Below are 18,951 nucleotides of genomic sequence, written 5' to 3' on the forward strand. Positions count from 1 at the left end.
AGAAAGGTGACTTTTTGCTATTGAGAAAATCATGATTGTCGAGAAAACAAACAAACAAAGAACACCGCATGGCCCTTGAAGTGTCTGTATCCTATATATAAACTGTACCGAATCAGTGCTTTTTCATCAATAAACGTAGAGCGTTTTAGATTTTCACTGAAGGTCAATGCCAGTGAATCAGTGTGGATGACAATGCAGCGTGTCTAAAGACATACAGTGATGCATTGTGGATGTGCACAGACCAGAAACAAACAATTCAGGCCTGTATATTGACATCTATTCAGCTATTCCCAGGCAGAGTTGCATAAAACATGAAGAATGGCCAGTGTTTGAGAAATAACATTTATTTTTCTAGTCTGTTTCACTTCATTTAGTACAAGCGTCCACGCCACAGTGTTTATAAGGGACTCTCATGGACCGAATGCATTTAGCCCTGTCGTCGTTTTACAACCAGTAGAGATATATTTTAACTCTCAGAAGAGATCTTGATGAATTCTGTCTGACTGGAATGTACACGAGTGTCAGTCTCCATTATAATCAGTCCTTACCTTTTTTGGGTCTGCAGACAGACTCATGCAGCACAGACACACAAACTGTAAGTGACACACAACTGATGGAGGGTAAGATCAGCCTGCATTTCAACTCTCCTGTGCTCCAGAGAAATGGTAATATTTAGTTTTGAATCTAATTGATGTAAAGATGTGGTGGTTTACAAGATGTCGGAAAACAGTGCCCTCTCTCACACACACGCATGTGCCTGTTTAATATCCTTATTGGGACTTCCTATTCATGTCTAAATGACCCAAATCCTAAAATATGCCTCAAATTAATTATATACTATTATTTATTATTTAATCAATCTCAAGTCTTTGTTTCTTGCGTGTGGTGCCCGGTTGATGCCCCCACAAAAATGTTCGTCTAGGGAAGTTTCAAAAATTGAATCACCACAAAGATATAAAAACCTGCTCCCACACACAGATTCACACAAATGAAATAAATGTGCCGTTTTTGTAGCGATCAGAAAATCAAAGGAGTTGATCTAAGCTACAGTTTGATATTGCATGACAGAATTATGAATTATGTATATTTACATGTTGGAACTTGTGGATTTGTTTCTGCTCAGACCTCATTTCTGGCTTGAGTGGGAATGTCTAAATTGCATGCATTTCAAAAGAAAACATGCACTTGGCCCATGCACTTTTTTTTAAAAGACGTCTCTTCTGCTCACCAAGACTGTATTTGATCAAAAATACAGTAAAAACAGTAATATTGTGAAATGTTATTACAACTTAAAACAACTGTTTTCTATGTGAATATATGTTAAAATGTAATGTATTCCTGTGATCAAAGCTGAATTTTCAGCATCATTACTCCAGTCTTCAGTGTCACATGATCTTTCAGAAATCATTCTGATTTGCTGCTTAAGATACATTTCTTATTATTATCAATGTTGCAAACAGTGCAGCTTCATCGTATTTATCCTCTTCCCCCTCACCTCAAAACCTTCTCCTTTCCTGATTTGTCTTTCATTCCCTCCCACCACCATTTTCTTCTCGTTTGCTCTTTTTTCTCCTTCTTCCATAAAGCGGTCAATCAGTTTGTTGTTGATTCCCTTTTCTCTGTATTCTCAGCCTCATTAAAATGGAAATGAGTTTGATTGTAGTGTGCTAAACACCAACTGACTTAATTATTACATTTCAATATGAGAGAAAGAGAGAGTCACCACACGTAAGAAACCAGAGATATTTCTTTTTTAACAATTTGTTCTCACTGTGCCATCATCATTATGTGCTTGTCACGAAATGTTCTTCTTTGTTCTTTTTTGCACCTTGACATGCAAATTAACGTAGGATTAGTTCCACTTCCTTTGTCATAAAACAGCCGCAATTAAGCAGCTTTTGGTTCTTTTGAATGTGAATTTCCGGCAGGCGACTTGGATTAACAGAAACATCATAAATCGACATACTGGGGATTTAAGTACAAATCTGAAAATTATAACAATTTGAAAACTGAATAATCAAAACGACTAATTCATCTGTGGTGCTCGTGCAAGTGACATGAGTTTGAATGTGGCTCATGACATTTTGAGTCAGTTGTTGGAGTTTTTGATCGTGTTAAGGCCTGTTTACACCAAGAACGATAGCCATAAAGATTTAAAAACGCTCTAAATGTATAAGAATAACACCTCTGTGTCGTTATATAACGATAACGACACGGAGGAACAATAACTGGAATCACTTTCAGAAGGATTTTTCCAGATGATGAACGATAAAACACCAATAGCCAATCAGAATCCACCCGACTTTAAAGGGGTCCTATTATGCTTTTTCACTTTTTTAATTTTAGTCAGTGTGTAGTGTGTATGTTTGGGCATAAAAAAGATCTAGAAAGTTACAAATCTCAAAGTCCACTCCAAAGGGAGATATTTCGTTTTTTTTAAAAATCCCTTTTCAAGAACTACAACGAACGGCTCGTTTGGACTACAGCGTTGGTTTCCGGGCTTTGTGATATCACAAAGCGGCCCATTAGAATATCATTAAAAATAATTCCCACCTACAGAAATTCGAATGGTTGGGGGGTGGGGAGGGGCGAGGTTGTGGTTAGAACGCTTGGTTGAGTGAGTGCATCAGACGAGACGACGAAGAAGAAGTGCTGCTGCAGAGTTAGTGCATCAGAGAAAACTAAGAAGAAGAGCTGCTGTGCTGTAGCTTCAAATTTTCGGCATGTCTAGAACAATTCTTACAAGTACAACACGACGTAGCTGGGCGCCACGGACAGACGCCCAGCTCAAAACACCAATGTGTATCAGTCCTAACAGCAGTGTTCGAATTGAGGGGGGCTGGGGGGGGTCCCGGACCTCCCATAAGCATTAAGGGACCCCCCATAACACCCAAAAAAATATGATTGAAACATCTCCATATGGTTTCACCCCATAAGTAATAACACTCGACACACTCTCACTGCCCAGAGACCTCCAAACCCAGAACAAATTCAGCACAGTTCAGCGAGCATGTCATAAACATGCGATCGTGGGAACCATTAGCTGTGTGACACATGTGCTTTTTGCATGTCATGAATCTGTCCTCGGTTCTGACAATGCTCTGGACCAATAGAGGCATTGAATGACGCTCATTTGTATTGTAGACACGTAGACAAACCGTGTGTCCTGCTGCTGTAAACAGCAAATGAATGTTTTCAATGGGCCTCTGAGAGTCGCTCTGTTTGCCTTTAAATGTGTGAATGCATTCTAATTGATTCACTATTTTGTTTTTCTTCAGTGGTGAAAATAATCGTGACATGTTACTGTCTCATGACCTCGCTGTGGGTTTCCATGCTCTCGGAGGTGTAATGGATTCACTGGATTCCCCAATGATGGGCTTCATGGTGTGTAACGGAGCCACAGCTACAGAAACATGGGAATGACACACACAAAGATAGTATGACTGTAAAGGGGCGTGCATGAAGAGATTGTGGGAAGGCATGAGAGGTTACAGAATAATAGAAATCAGTACAATTCCCACCAGTCCGAATCTGTCTGGAGAAAACAAACATTACAATTTAATGGAAATGAATGCTATCAGATCATTTTTTTTCTAGGTATTACAAATCTAAAACTTTAAAAAATGTTTATTGCATGACCTGAAGTAAAAAATAAAATCAAAGCAGTTGATTTAAGCCACAGCTTAATATTACATGACATAATTCTGAATTTTTTATATTTACATGTTGGATCTCATGGATTTATTTCTGCTCAGACCTCATTTTTGATATTAGTGGGAATGTCTAAATTGCATGCATTTAAAAAGGAAACATGCACTTGGTTAAAAAATAAGAAGAAAGCTGAAGAACTGCTTGAAGATAAGTAATCCATGCAACTTTTTAGCAACCATATTCATTCAGTCCAAACACGACTCTAGCTGCTACATCAAAGTGATTGTAGGAACGCTTACTATTTGGACAGGAACTTCAGTGATGCACAGCCCTGTAAGAACAAACCCCAGCAGATTTCAACATCATTAAAAAAGACATGGGAATAAGCAGTAATTATAAATCATCTATGATTTAAAAATGAACTGCATGCCATTCAAAAGTTTGAGGTTGTAAGTTTGAAGAACGAAGTCTCTTCTGCTCACCAAGACTATTTATTTATTTTAAAAAATACAGTAAAAACAGTAGAATTATAAAATATTATTACAATATAAAGTAACTGTTTTCTATGTGAATTTATTTTAAAATGTAATTTATTCCTGTGATGCAAAGCTGAATTTTCAGCATCATTATTCCAGTCTTCAGTGTCACATGATCCTTCAGAAATCATTCTAATATGCTGATTTGCTGCTCAAGAAACATGTATTATTATTATTATCAATTTTGAAAACAGTTGTGTCTCTTCATATTTTTGTGGAAACCGTGATTTTTTTTTTTCAGGATTCTTTGATGGATATAAAGTAAAAAAAAAACAACTTTATTTGAAATAGATTTTTTGGCAACATTATAGTGTCTTTACTGTCAATTTTGATCAATTTAATAGATCTTTGTTTAATAAAAGTTAAGGATAAAATTTGAATTTCTTAAAAAATGGTACTGACCCCTTCACTATAATTTTGTTGCCATGGCACCTATTCTGATGCAGCACCAGTATTATAGATGATTATTGATAAGTACATGTGATGTCCTCTGTGAATCCGTGTATCATTCGATCATTCGTTTTTTTATTTAATATTGAAAGTAGAAAAATGAGAAAACGGCTCCTTTTTCGTCTTTTTGTTTTTTTCCAAAAAACGAAAAATGAAAATTCATCTTAAATTTTCGTTTTTCGTTCATGGGTGGAAAAATGAATAAACAGCTTGAATATTCGATTTCTACACGTGGGCGGGAATTAAACGCCCCTTTCTGCTGATTGGTCAGCCGAAGATCAAACCATGCCTTCATCAGTTCTTCCGCAGAATCACGCAACCACCACAGACTAATGAATAGCTCGACACAACTCATACTGGGGCAGAGTCTAGACAGGTCTTTCTTCTGTGTAGACCAGCGGTTCTTAAAGTGATAGGGGGTCCAAGAAATAATTTGCTATAGCCTAAAGTATTTCCAGACTGTAAAGTCGCTTTTTTTTACCATGATACATAGGCCTACTGTGATTTATTCTAAAGTGACTTATATGATGCATTTAACGTCAAATAATCTAAATGAAGCCTTTTAAAAGACAAGTATTCCCTGTGGTTCATGTTTGTGGCATGCGCCAGAAAGATGCTCAAGGACACAGAGACTCGCTAAAGCAGTGCATTCTGTTTTTATTTAGTAATTCTTTATTTTTCAAAGGCATGACATTTTGTAGTTATTTTGAACGTAACGTTACACAATTAAAAATATACATTTTACCATACGACTATAAATGACAGAGTATTAAGTTATTTCCCCTCGATGGGGAAAAAAATCCAAGTGAACATCAATCAGTACTCAATATTAATTTAAACTGCTTTAAATATGACTGCTGCTTATTTCCTGTGCACTTCTGCGCTTGACTGTAGTCGCGTCTGTCTGCTTATTGAGTTTATTTAACCCATCGCAATTTATTGGAACTGTGTGAACTAGAGTGACTACTCACCTTAATGTTGTAATCAAAAAACGAATGATCGAATGATACACGGATTTCTGTGTGTGGCATGAGTTGTTTTCAGTGCTGAATGTCCAGCTCATCCTCTCTTCACTATGATTCCTCTCATCCTCTTCTCTCCTCTTCAACTCACTTTCCTTCATCTTCAAAACCTCATTTTCTCCTTTGTCTTTCACTCCCTCCCACCACCATTTCTGTTTATTTGCTCTTTCTCTCTTCCTATAAAGCGGTCATTCAGTTTGGTTTTTATTCCCCTTTTCTCTATATTCTCACAGCCTCATTAATATGGAAATGAGTTTGATTGTAGTATGCGAAATACCAACTGACTTGTAACCTTATTGATTTACATTTCAATAAGAGAGAAAGAGAGTCAACACAGGTAAGAAATCAGAGATATTCCTTTTTTTAACAATTGTTCTCGCTGTACCGTTGTTCTCGATCATTATGTGCTTGTCATGAAATCTTCTTTTTCTTCTTTGTTATTTTTGCACCTTGACATGCAAATCAAAGTCGGATTAGTTCCACTTCCTCTGTCATAAAACAACCACAGTTAAGCAGCTTTTGGTTCTTTTGAATGTGAATTTACGGTAGGCGACTCACATTAATAGAAACATCATAAATCGACACATCGGGGATTTGCATACAAATTTGAAAATAATTACAAATTGAAAACGGAATAATTAAAAACTGACTAATTCATCTGTGGTGCTTGTGCCAGTGGTATGAATTTGAATGCGGTTTTTTGAGGCCCGTTCACAATAAGGACGATAACATTAAAGATTTAAAAATGGCTCTAAATTTAAAAGACCACAACTATCCACCTTATTCCTGATCGCGATGGGCGAGACTTCCGGTTCATTATAGCCGCTATAGGGAAATAGCGAGAAGAATGTGCAGTATAAAACTGTTTGCACTACAAACCATTGTGTTCATAATTAAGATAATACACTAAAATAATATGGTAAGACAAGCCAATTTGCAATATCAAGCAGAAAGCCGTTTTGTACAGCTAAAAATAGCTGGAAGCAAATGAGACCAGAAGCAAGACCCATAAAATGTACAAATGGCCGCGCCCATTTTAACGGAAAGAATAAGGTGGATAACTACATAACGACACAGCGCAAGGTTACAGTTGGAATGATTTTTTTTCCCAGCTGATGAACGACAACACACCAACAGCCAATCCACTCGACTGGAAAGAGCGCGAGCATTTAAAGCGGTAGACAAAGTGCGCTTATAATAAACAGAACGTTATCGTCCGTTGGTGTGGACGCTAATATTTAACCTTTAACTACTTTTTCCATAACAGTGCAGCATTTGTAAATTGAAAGTGTCTGGCTACGGGTATCATCTGCTTCCAGCTATTTTTAGCTGTACAAAACAGCTCATTTTGCTGCTTGATATTGCAAACTGGTGTGTCTTAACATATTATTTTAATGTCTTAATTATGAATACACTGGTTTGTAGAGCAAACAGTTTTACCATTTACTGCATTTAGTTCTTCTCATTATTTCCCTACAGCGGCTAATGATCCGGACGTCTCGCACACTCACAGAATACGGCTTACTTCCGCATTGAAAAATAAGGTGGACGGACAATAATCATAAGTATTTAAATGGAAGTGCATTGAATTACAGCTCAAATAATGCTGTTTTTGAGGAGAGGGGTGCTGTTACTTTATCAAGCTTATGATTTTCACCCGCTGAACCGTAAAACAGGTGAAAAAAATACCAGATTTACATTGAAGGAGGGACCCGAGCCATATCTAGAGACCAGAAGATCACAGAGAGCGTAAATAACCACCTAGAAACCAACGTGAACACCCTAGAAAAACACTTAGGACTGAATTGCCAGCTTTTGCGTGAACAAACACCATGTTCTTCAGAATCGCTTCATGCTTCAAAAGAAGAACAAAGTTTTAAAAAAATTCAGGGGGGAAAACGTTAAAACATTAAAATGCAATTCATACACCTAATTTATGCTGATCATGTTTTTCAGATCTGTTTTAAAATTCATTTAGATGAATAACGTCAAACATGTCATTAAAAGATGAATGTTCGTGTTTGAATCTGAGCCAAACTCTTTCATCACACCAGCAGCACATACTGTTGATTGTGTTATTCATGATTGTGTAACCAAGTGTTTCTCCTACACTTAAATGACTAAGAGTTGCAACAATCTCAGACAAGTGGACATTTTGTTCATTTTGGATTTTTTTTTTTTACAGGACAAAATGGCATACAGAATCAAACTGAATGCTATTTTTTGGGTGAACTATCCCTTTAACTGTGATGAAGATGAGAGACAGAGAGCAAGGGTCGATTACTCAGTGTTCCTGCCGCGGAGGGACACAGGAGTTCAAGGTGTTTGAAACAGGTGCGTCAGCTCCTCGGGGAGTATCGCTGTCATGGCCTTCTCAGCCTACGCCATCAAAATAATCACACATTACATAAGAGCATCTTCATTATTAAAGATTTCAGTCACAGGACATTAAAATCACAACGCTTTAGCTAACCTTCAGACCGCAGGGTCCCCAAGACAAAGCCTCCAGAGAATGTCACTTACAAAGTAAAAGAGCGAGCTGCACCAAAATAAACAAGTGCTGTCAAAGCAAAGTATAAATATCTGAATGTCATTGCATTATATAACAATAGATATTAAGGCATTTATTTTAAAGTAAAATATAGAGGCTGAGTGTGCGTATAAATAGAGCCTGTATGTGTGTTTGTGGTGGAACAGACAAAATCAGAAATAACTTATACTACAAGTTCAACTGAAGAAGAGGGATATATTTAGAGTTCTTCACTTGAGTTTTGGACGTGCAGACTAGAAATCAATGCAAACAGCTCATAAAGCACACTGATACAAGATAAACAGAAGCTGTTCTTGAGATTGTTGCCAGTGATAAACACACAACAGAGGATGATTTGCAGCGTGTGTTTGCTTTCCTGCAGCCAAGATGATGAGGAAGAAATATGGAGAGAAACAACGAATGAAACATTAGTGAAACGTTATTAAAATAAAGGTTATATAAGTTATATATGTATAGTGTGGTACATTAATAAACACAGATAGATAGATAGATAGATAGATAGATAGATAGAATGGCATAAGGATAGCTAGATAGATAGATAGATATATAGAATGGCATAAGGATAGATAGATAGATAGATAGATAGATAAAAATGGTTCTTCTATGGCATCACTGGGAAAACTCCTGTTTGGAACTTTTATTATTAAGAGTGTAAACAACCACTATAAACCACTTTTACCACTATAAACTTTTGTGGAAAGGTTCCATAAATGTTACAAGTTCTTCATGGAACCATAAATGCCTATAAAGAACCTTTATTTTTAAGAGTTTTGCCAGCAGAAATTGACGTCAGACTTGGTGCAACAAGAACAGTTTGGTTATTGAGCAATGTTTATTCGAGTTCTGTCCATTATAAGCACTTATAAAACCTAAAACCTTTTTTGTTCTCTAAAATAAAGAAAAAAAGGAAAAAATGTGATTGTATGATTCTGTCTGTTTGCTGATGTTGTAATCATCTACAAAATTTCAAAACGCCTGATCATTAATTCAGCAGTGCGAATGGTTCAAAAACATTCCAGAGCAACGGACGCAGATAACATCTTCACAAAAGCCTCTTTAATGCTCTACTGCTGTCATAAGGAGGGATTCTGTGAATGTTCGAGGCAATAAAACCAAAAGTATAACACTTCAGTTCTGTGGTTGGCATCAAGTGTTGTACCACTAAAACACTAAAGGAAAATATCCAACCATCACTTATAAACTTAGTTATGCATTTTGAATCAGAAGTGTATATGTGTATTGTGTGATACTGTACTGGTGTGATTATTGACACTTTGCATTAGTGGTTCTTGTCTCTGTATTTGAATAACCCACATACATACTAAAAGGGGCTCTTATCAGGTGACAGCTAGAGTTTAAAATGTGGAGTATCCAAACACCCTTTAAGTACACTGTACACTGAAGGAAAGGTAAACAACAGCGAAAGAATGAAGCTTTTGTGACAGAAGTTGACCTGCCTGTCCTAAATATTAGTCTTGGTGTGACCAGCGTACAGTGCTGATATGATTACAGGTCACAGTATGTATATAAGAACGACCAGCAAACCAGTGTCAAATCGCCAGCAAGCATCTTCCCAACAGAACCTCTGGTAAGGATAAAGCAGTTGTGCTTTTCATATTTGAACATTTGATATTTAATAAAAACATTATTTATTTATTCTGGCAGGCACTGGGTGTCCTCAAGTAGCACTTAATTACATTTTCGTTTGTTTTGAGTAGTGGTGGTTTATGTAACATGTACTTTATGTAGCTTTTTCTAAATGCTCTCTGAGTCTTTAAAAAGATTTGGAGCACTAATGTGTCAGTTGAAGCTAGTTTTAAAGTGTTTTTCTCCACAAAGTGACTTAATTTGAGGCTGAAACAGAGGAAAGCGTCACCCTGTGTGTGTCTGACAAGGGCTGATAGTGAAGCAGTTGTCAAGCTTCTTTCTTTCTCTTATAAATGTGTCTCACGTCTGCTGGGCTGTTATCAGCACATAAACATCTGCCCACTTATACTACTTAAGCTCAGCGTGGCTCTCCTTTTATCTTTTCTTTCAAATACACACCCAGGACAACCTGGCCATTTCTGGACCTGATTTGGCTGAGAACAAAAATGAGAGTAGGAATGAACAGAACATCTTGACGCATTCGCTTGTCTTTGTTCACTTTTCAAGTTTTGGGACTTTTTTCGTTTCTTTATTTTTATTTTGTATCCATTTTTTTTCGTGCGATTTTATCATTTACCATAGGACAGTTTTGCCGAATCTGACATTGTGAGGAAAAAAATGTCAGGACTTGAATTTAAGGAATAGTGAGTGTTACGGCCATAGACTGTATAAAAACATGGACGTAGTGTCCGTGACGTCACCCGTAGATTTCCGAAGAGTGAGACCAAAATCATTTTTTGAACCAGGCTGTAAACATGTTTTTTTCTGCTGTAAAGTTGGGCATTTTAACATGGGGAGTCTATGGGATTGACTCTCTTTTGCAGCCAGCCTCTAGCGGCCAGTTGATGAATTACAGTTTAAGTCACTTCCTTGTTGGCTTCACGAGAGAGAGCGGGAGGTTGCCGCTTGGTTACGGCCCACCGGTCTCATGAAAATGTATCAATAGCACAAGTATTTTGCATTCTATTAATACACAGAAACGGACTTTGCTGTGCATGCGATATGCACGTGTTTGACGTGCATATAATACGCAGTTTTGCGTGCATATGATACGCACTTTGTTGGCATGCATAGGATACGCATTTTGGCGTATATATAATTTGCATCTTCCCCACACCCCTAATCCTACCCATTATGCGTTTGATATACACGACAAAGTCCGTTTCTGCATATAAATAGTACGCCAAATAGAAACACAAAATCGCGCCATTGAGACGCACTTTCATGAGATCGGGTTAAACGGATGATAACGTTCCATTAAGCGCCCGCTGCAGTTATCGTCAGCCGCTTTAAATGCTCGAGCACACAATTACAACGATTATAAAAACTGTATCATTATAGTTATAGTCCTTGCTGGGAATTGGTCTTTATGTTATAAAATGAAGCTAGTTTGTTACAATATTTTGTTGTTGTTAAATTGGCAATTAGTTAGCGTTATACAATAGCCTGTGCGGGCTGTCGGTAGAAATGAACATCGTTTGAAAGGGACTTGTTAAAGAGGATATTGATTTAACAACGTACACTTTCTGTGGATTTCTTTATTTTCTGTAGGCTGTTAATTGTGTCGTATTTGATCCACAGCATTCTCTCCGTGAAGATGTTGGCGGCGTTGGTTCTGGTTTTGCTGGTGTTCAGTGTGACTGAGGGACGTATCATGAGTAAATGTGAGCTGAAGGAGCAGCTGGAAGCATCTCAGATTCAGGTGATTAGATCCATTGGAGACAAAATGACCAAGGACAAACTCATCGCTAGACGTGAGTAAATTTTTCTGCTCTAAAAATGACCAAAATCACGACACAATCTCATGGAAATTGGAAATAATTTCACATTTTGGCGAATTGGGGTCGAAATCATATGAATTTCAACAATCTCATTTGTAGCTACTTTCGTAACCCCCACTGATAGTTAGGTTTAGGGATGGACCTTCATGTTTTCCTTTAAAAAAAATTAATAAAATGATGTTTTCCTACAATTCAAGTTTCACACGTTTTCCTGTGAAATCGGGATGAAAATGACTAAAGTAGTCGTAACATCTTTGTGTGAGGAAAACACCCAAATTTATGCCATTATTCACTAAAAATTCTACCCTCTGCTGTAGCTCTCAAATCCCATTCATATTTTACATCACCAAACATCCGCAAATTATTCATTTTATTTCTTTTAGTTGTTTGTAATGTGGAAAACACTTCCGGCTTCAACACCAGCCTCGTCACCAGCATCCAAGATGAGATTAGACCTGCATTCCAAATTCCCCCCAAACCAAAGGAGGAAAAACCACCAGCAAAGGAAGAAGATGATGAGAAACTGGAAGAGGAACACATAATCCCTGTTAAACCACAAAGTCCTCCCAAGGGAAGAAGTGGAAGATCTGTCCCTGAGGGCAAGACCGCTGAGATACTAGGAGCAAAGGAGCGTCTCTGGACATGGCGCCGTGGTCTCTTCCCAGAGAAGATCCCCGCAGACTCGTCTGGAAGCGGTCCAGAGGCGATGTCCGAGGAGGACAGCTCCGGAGACAGCTCGGAGGAAGAGGGGCGTGATGATGTCATCGCCTGGGACCTGTTGGGAATCTTCCAGCTGAGCGACCACGAGGCCTGCGATCCCGGATCGAGCGCATCGCTGAACCTTTGTGGTCTCGAGTGCAGCGGTGAGTGGAGGACAAATACTCCATGATATATTCAAGCTATTTTTTATGTCATCATGTCTTTATTTTCTCTTGAAAGCTCTCGTTGATGATGACATCTCTGATGACATCGCCTGCTTGAAGATTTTGGCGGGAAGCAGCAACAAGTTGTAAGTTCACTCATGCAGTCGCAAAGGTTCAAATGCACATATGATCACTTATCTCAAATATCTTGTTTCCAGCAGTGGCTTGAGTCCCAAGAAGAGGTTCCTCGCTCAGATGTGAGTATGAGCACAGGGATTGTTCCAGTGATTGATCTCCAGCTCTGAGCTCCATAGTAAATGTGCATTTATGTGCTTCAGGCTGGCGATGCTGCCGGTGAAGGAGTGTCGCTCTGTCCTTCCTTCCAAGTACTTCGCTGAGTGCTCCTAGAACATCCAGGCAGATGAAGATTCTCCATCTGAGGGCTGAAACATCTTCACCACTCAACGGTGGAGCCCTTTTTCAATCACAGGAGACTCAACACTTAGGTTCTCTCACACTTAAAAAAAACCCATGATCTCAAAATTGGACCTTTTGTTAATGTATATCAGCTTTGACATCATTTATATGCTAATGTACTCCTAAACACTGAGAAAATGAACTTTTATGCATTTGACATTTTCCTGAAGTAAGAATGTTTTTGTCCAATAAAATGCTTTTTAGAATAAAAATATACCTTTTAAAGCATACATAAAAGGCTTTCTTATGGCAAGAAATAGCTTTTAGCAAATCACGATTCATGCCTGTGACAAACTCAAAGCAAAGAAACTAGAAGTTCTTTGGGTCTTTAAGTTTTTATCTTCTCAAGGTTAGATGAGTTTAATTGCATTCGATTGCATTCTCAGTGCAATCTTGCCACTATATGATTTAATCTAGATACTTAAAAAAAAAAAAAAATCATATCTAGCTCTTTGTGCTAAATCAAATCAGTTTTTGTTCACCTTGCAGATCTCTCTTTGTACCCACCTGCACTAATATTCAGAAGTTTGTGGGTTGTTAAGAATTTTTTTTTTAATTTGAAAAAACAAACAAACAAAAATTAGTTTTTTTCTTTTAGCAAAAATGCATTAAAGGATCATGTGACACTGAAGACTGGAGTAATGATGCTGAAAATTCAGCTTTGTATCAGGATTTATTTTTTTTGCAATATATTACAATAGAAAGCAGTTCTTTTAAATTATAATAATATTTCACAATATTCATGTTTTGATCAAATAAATGCTGGCTTGGTGAGCAGAAGAGACTTCTTAAAAAAAAAAATTTAAACATCTTAACAAGCCCACACTTCTGAATGGAACATTACTGTAATACTTCTAATACCATGACTTTACCAATCTGACCTGCCATAATATTGGCACCAAGCACCATGATTATTGTCACTTTAAAACTGCAACAGTGTGATGGTTTCCATGACAACTGTGTTAAAATCATCAAATGGTAATGAGGTCATTATGATGATGCTGGGACTCCAGGTGAAGGACGTGTTCTGCAGTTTTGTTTGGATGTTCTTAAAAGCCACAGTGAAGGCTGTAAACCATCACCATAGCTTATATTTAACAGTATGCAACTGTCTTTGATTTACTGTCACCAAAAATAATGTCAAAACAAACCTCAAGGCTCAAGTTGTTCTTTTTTAAAGCTCGGATATTCCCACATTCCCACAAACCAGATTTTTTTTGTGTGTTTGTGTGTGTGAAGAACTGAACGTTTGTCGTCCGTGCGCGACACAGATCAATAACTCTCAGAAAGAGATCTGCGATGACAGAATCTTCTGGTTTGACATTGTCTATTGCGATAGACTCCAGTCATTTGCCACACAATACCCTCAATCCATTCCATTCCCCAGAAGCCTCGAGGGCTCTTCTCAGGGCCGTAATGACCCCCCAATTTTCTCTGTGGTGTTCAAGTGGCCCGTGGACGTCCTGAAGCTGACCGCTCATTCCCGGGTCACTCCACAAAGGTACTGGGCCGTAATGAGAAGGAAGGCTAGACCTGAAAAAACCTTTAAACCATGAGGAATAAATTGAAAAGCAGTCGACTGAGAAATACAAAATGGAAGGTTAATAATTTAGGATTGTTTCTTTGGAGCCTATTTTGCGTCTATGCGCCTATCGCAAGGGTTGTTTCAGATTTTCAGAATCCAATTTATAAATCAGTGGTGTATTTCATATTTTCATATCACCTTTTTTGCCTTTTTTAATAAAGTATTTCATCCTTAGTTAATATTTCACACAAGTAGTTTGGGAAATAACCAATGCCTCCAGAATGAAATGCAATATCCTGAATTTAATTTAGTGTTTGTGTTCATGTGTTTGCACCCACTTTCAGGCTAGGTTGGTTATATTCATTTATTTTCATGCTAAAATGACATTGAGTTTGCTTTAAACTGACAGATGCAGCTCCTAAACCAAATTCCCTCAGAAAAAAAAAAATTGAGAAACTTTATTTGGTTGGAAGAGTGTCAGGTATTAACAGAGACACAAGCTTAAAAGGTTTGACATTTGAGAAACGGTGGGGGTGAGCTGTCATCATCACACCCCTGCCGGCTAAACAAACCACACCACAATAAATACTCAGTAAAAAAACATACTAAAAACAGACTTCACCGCAGTAGCTGAAAACAAACAACACGTTGTGAGAAGAAACACAAATGCTTTTATTCTTACCCTGAAGCATGAACACTGCAAAAACAAAACAAAGGTTGGGTAAAATTACATAAATGCTAATGCTAATGCTGTGTGGATTTGTGTTTTAATCACTTCTCGTGAAAAGGTTATGACTAAATATGCAAGAAATAATACTTTTCTACCTCAGACCCAAAGTGACAGGACAGACACTGAGGGACTTTTTTTTCCACTAAAAATATGTAACTATTGGATTTTTGTCCTATAACAAGGTTGAACTATTGAGATTACATTTATATTTAGTCATTTAAAAGCACTTATATTCAAAGCAACTTAGCATTAATAATATCAAGCACTTTATTTGAGAAGTTTCAAGAATAAGAAAAAGAGAGAAGTATATCGAAAGTGTCTTTGTGCATAAGTAGGATAAAATGCAAAAGCATGCAATGTATCAGAAACTGCATAAAGAAAACTGAGGTAAAAAAAAAAAAAAGTAATATTGACGTTTTAATTACCTGTTAAAGCAGTGGTCACCAACCTTTTTAGGCCCAAGATCCCTGACCTCGGCCTTTATGAAAGACAAGATCTACCTATTGAAGAATTGATAGAAAAAGACATCCCAGATTGTACTTCAAATTTGAGGCCTTTTACTTAGTATTGTAATTAGTGATGCTCCGATCATAGCTGATTCAGAATTCAGATTTTCTTTTCTTTTTTAACTAGCAAATTGGATTCTGATACCGATTTTTAAGCAAATTTATTTATTGGCTATTTGCTTTATAACAAACAAACTGGCTTTAAACAAAAATATCTAGCCATTTGAAATTAGAGGCAACCACTGCATTTTAATCACGATCTGCACGGGCAGTTGTTTTTGATTTGATTTAGATTAATTTCAGGATTTAAAACAAAAACAGAATGGTCTGACTTTAGGTGTTATTTATTTATTTGCTACATAAAACATCTGCACGAAACAAAAACAGCAGGTCTGAATGAGACGCACTCACTTGACAGCAGGTGGCACTAATAAACAGGGTTGCCAGGTTTTCGCAATAAAACTAGTCCAATCGCGTTTCGAGGAGGGTTCCCCTGTAAAAATCGCATTCCGGGGGTAAAATACAAGTTTTTCGGTGGGGATCTTCAAGTAAAATTCACATTCCAGGGACTAAATATCACGTTATTGGGGTCGCTTCAACCCGCGGACATGAACAACAACCCGCGGCAACAGTGTTAAAGTAGCCCAATTCCGCAGTAAAACTAAAGTAGCCCAATGTTGCGGACTTGGCAACACCTTTGGATTTGAGACTTTAGTCTTTGCAACTTTACAGATCTTCTTTATGCACCAAGAGCTTGTAACACTCTAAAGAGAAAGGAAAAAATGAAATCGCATCATATGACCCCTTTAAAGTGAATTGTGATTAATGGTAATAGTGATGGCATGCAAAATGCAAAATATTCAGATGAAAAACAAATGTAAATGTAAAAATGAAATGGTTTTGTTTTTTTATTTCATCATGAAAACATCTTTGTTTTTTTTTATTTAGTTTTTAAGTTATTACTTAAGTCTTTTAATTTGTATTGTTAGTTATTCCTGTGAGGATCCTTATCAGAATGACACTTGCATACACTAAAACACATTCAATTTAAGATTTATGCATTTAAATTGGATATAAAATATCAATTTGGATTACATTGTTTTAACAAATGAATACAGCTAATAATGTGATAAACGTAATGCAATTTTGTCAGTCATACTTCGATGAAACGGATACAGGTATTTATGTAACAATGAAAGCTGAATATGTTTCAAACCCACAATAACCAGGTTTATAAATTTATCATCAACAACTGTTTGAGATTTATTTAATTGAATATTGTTTGTTCCAATATTTTAACCATGTTCTTAGTGAATAAATTAGATTTTCACAGATTTATGTTGATCCAAAGCAATTTGAATAGATATGCATTCTAAAAACATGATTATTTAAATAAAATCAGAGAGATACAAATAGTTGCAAGCTACAAGTGCTTTGAGTGCAGAATCTTTTTTGACTGTGCAATGAATAGAATTTGCATATGCAGTTCAGATAATCATATAAATCAATTCAAAATAATTATAATAAATCTTTTTTGCACATCTGACCCACCTGATTGTAATTACACTGCCCATGTGTACATGCATGAATAATCACATTCATTCTGATTTCTCTGTTATTCTGCAGTTAGCTGAATTTACCAATTAGACCAGATTGCTGTCCCTTCAGGCCTCTCTCATCTACATTCAAGCATACTGAACATTATTATCTTAATCGGTATCACTTCATCTGCTAAAGGAGAGGGTCTCAATCACACATCTCCCACCCAGAGCGTGTCACACACAATAAAATCATCATTCAATGTGCGATGAGACCCATTATCATCGACCGTATGATTGAAATGAAAAGAGATTGACTTAACTGCAGTTGCTCAAAGACATTAACGCCTGATGGCTTCCTTTAGCTCATTGAGTCTTAACACTTTATAATTTAAGGTGAGAAACAATGAAAGTCCCTCTGTGAACCTTCACATGTAATTACAGTGTGATGTTTGATTAGAGTTGTGTTTCTTCTCATTACACTAGGCATGTTGCGTTATATGGTTAAAGGTTGGTGTTTTTACATTCGAATGCTTAGTGATATATACAGTTTGAAATCTGTCAAATTTCAGTCGCATAAATGTATCCCACGATGCCTGAAACACTACCATTGCATTTCACGGGAAACTGGCTGCCAAAGTTCTTTTTTTCAAAAATGTAAAAAAAAAAAAAAGTTCAGTGTGTGATTGTTCTCTCATACAATATCTAATTTTGTGTCTTCATTAAGTCTAATAAAGGAACAAAATAACTACAGGGCTTTCACTCTGCCATCCAATTAGTCCACAGGGAAATTATCCAAGAAGACGGGGAATAAATATGATAAACGCTGGACGTGTGAGTAAAAATTGGACGAGCACAGGTTGTTAAGCTTGTTAAATGTGTGCATTTGTGTGCGTCCACTCTGTTCAGATGTTTCAACGTATTACAGGATAAAATAGAAGCCAAGTTTGGAGACAAAATCACTGGCAAACACACACAGCAAACAGAAAGTCATTAGAGGAACACAAACTGTGGTCACATTAGAGCAGAAAATGAGACTCGTGGGTAATGATTGTAGAATGCATGAAAAAAAGTGCAGAAAGAAAAAGGCAAACTTCTAAGACGGGGTAAATTGGGAGAGGGACTATTTTTGAATGCCAATCTAATTAACCACAAGCACTGACGAAAACTACAGAGGAATGGCTCAACAAAAGGATGTAATTCAATCAGAGCTCAATCAGACTTGAATCCACTTGAACATCTGTGGAATGATCAGAAAATTGCTGGCCACCAGTTGCAGCAAATTCACATTCGGAAGAATAATTTCATGGTATCCATGTACATGGTTCATTCATATCAAAGCAGACTCAAGGCTTTAAAGGGGTCATATGATGCGATTTCAATTTTTCCTTTCTCTTTGGAGTGTTACAAGCTCTTGGTGCATAAAGAAGATCTGTAAAGTTGCAAAGACTAAAGTCTCAAATCCAAAGAGATATTCTTTATAAAAGTTAAGAGTCAGCCACGCCTACCTAAAACGGCTCGTTCTAACACACCCCACATGTCTACGTCACGATGTGAGAAGATTTGCATAACGCCGCCCAAACGTTCACGCAAAGAAAGAAGGCGTAACTTATATTCTCGCTGTAGTATTGTTGTTGATAATTCTAATAATAAATCAGCATATTAGAATGATTT

At 37.1% G+C, this 18,951-nt stretch overlaps 1 protein-coding gene across 1 annotated transcript; it reads left to right on the plus strand.

Moving 5' to 3' along the window:
- The first annotated feature begins 9,730 nt into the window (after positions 1 to 9,730).
- On the plus strand, positions 9,731 to 13,104 carry LOC107729863 (uncharacterized). Its single transcript, XM_016540584.1, has 6 exons — positions 9,731 to 9,798; positions 11,439 to 11,611; positions 12,022 to 12,501; positions 12,578 to 12,647; positions 12,720 to 12,758; positions 12,840 to 13,104. Exons 1-6 carry the CDS (start codon positions 9,731 to 9,733, stop codon positions 12,907 to 12,909), a joined length of 900 nt encoding a protein of 299 aa, XP_016396070.1. The 3' UTR covers positions 12,910 to 13,104.
- Positions 13,105 to 18,951: the final 5,847 nt, after the last annotated feature.

The sequence above is a fragment of the Sinocyclocheilus rhinocerous genome, unplaced genomic scaffold, assembly GCF_001515625.1.
Source record: "Sinocyclocheilus rhinocerous isolate Xijiao unplaced genomic scaffold, SAMN03320098_v1.1 scaffold313, whole genome shotgun sequence".
Taxonomy (NCBI): domain Eukaryota; kingdom Metazoa; phylum Chordata; class Actinopteri; order Cypriniformes; family Cyprinidae; genus Sinocyclocheilus; species Sinocyclocheilus rhinocerous.

Bases quoted from the DNA above. Each gene is read 5' to 3' on its own strand.
- LOC107729863 (XM_016540584.1), top strand. From the start codon at position 9,731: ATGTATATAAGAACGACCAGCAAACCAGTGTCAAATCGCCAGCAAGCA. The intron at 12,648-12,719 runs GTAAGTTCACTC...TCTTGTTTCCAG, and splicing joins GCGGGAAGCAGCAACAAGTT to CAGTGGCTTGAGTCCCAAGA. The intron at 12,759-12,839 runs GTGAGTATGAGC...TATGTGCTTCAG, and splicing joins AAGAGGTTCCTCGCTCAGAT to GCTGGCGATGCTGCCGGTGA.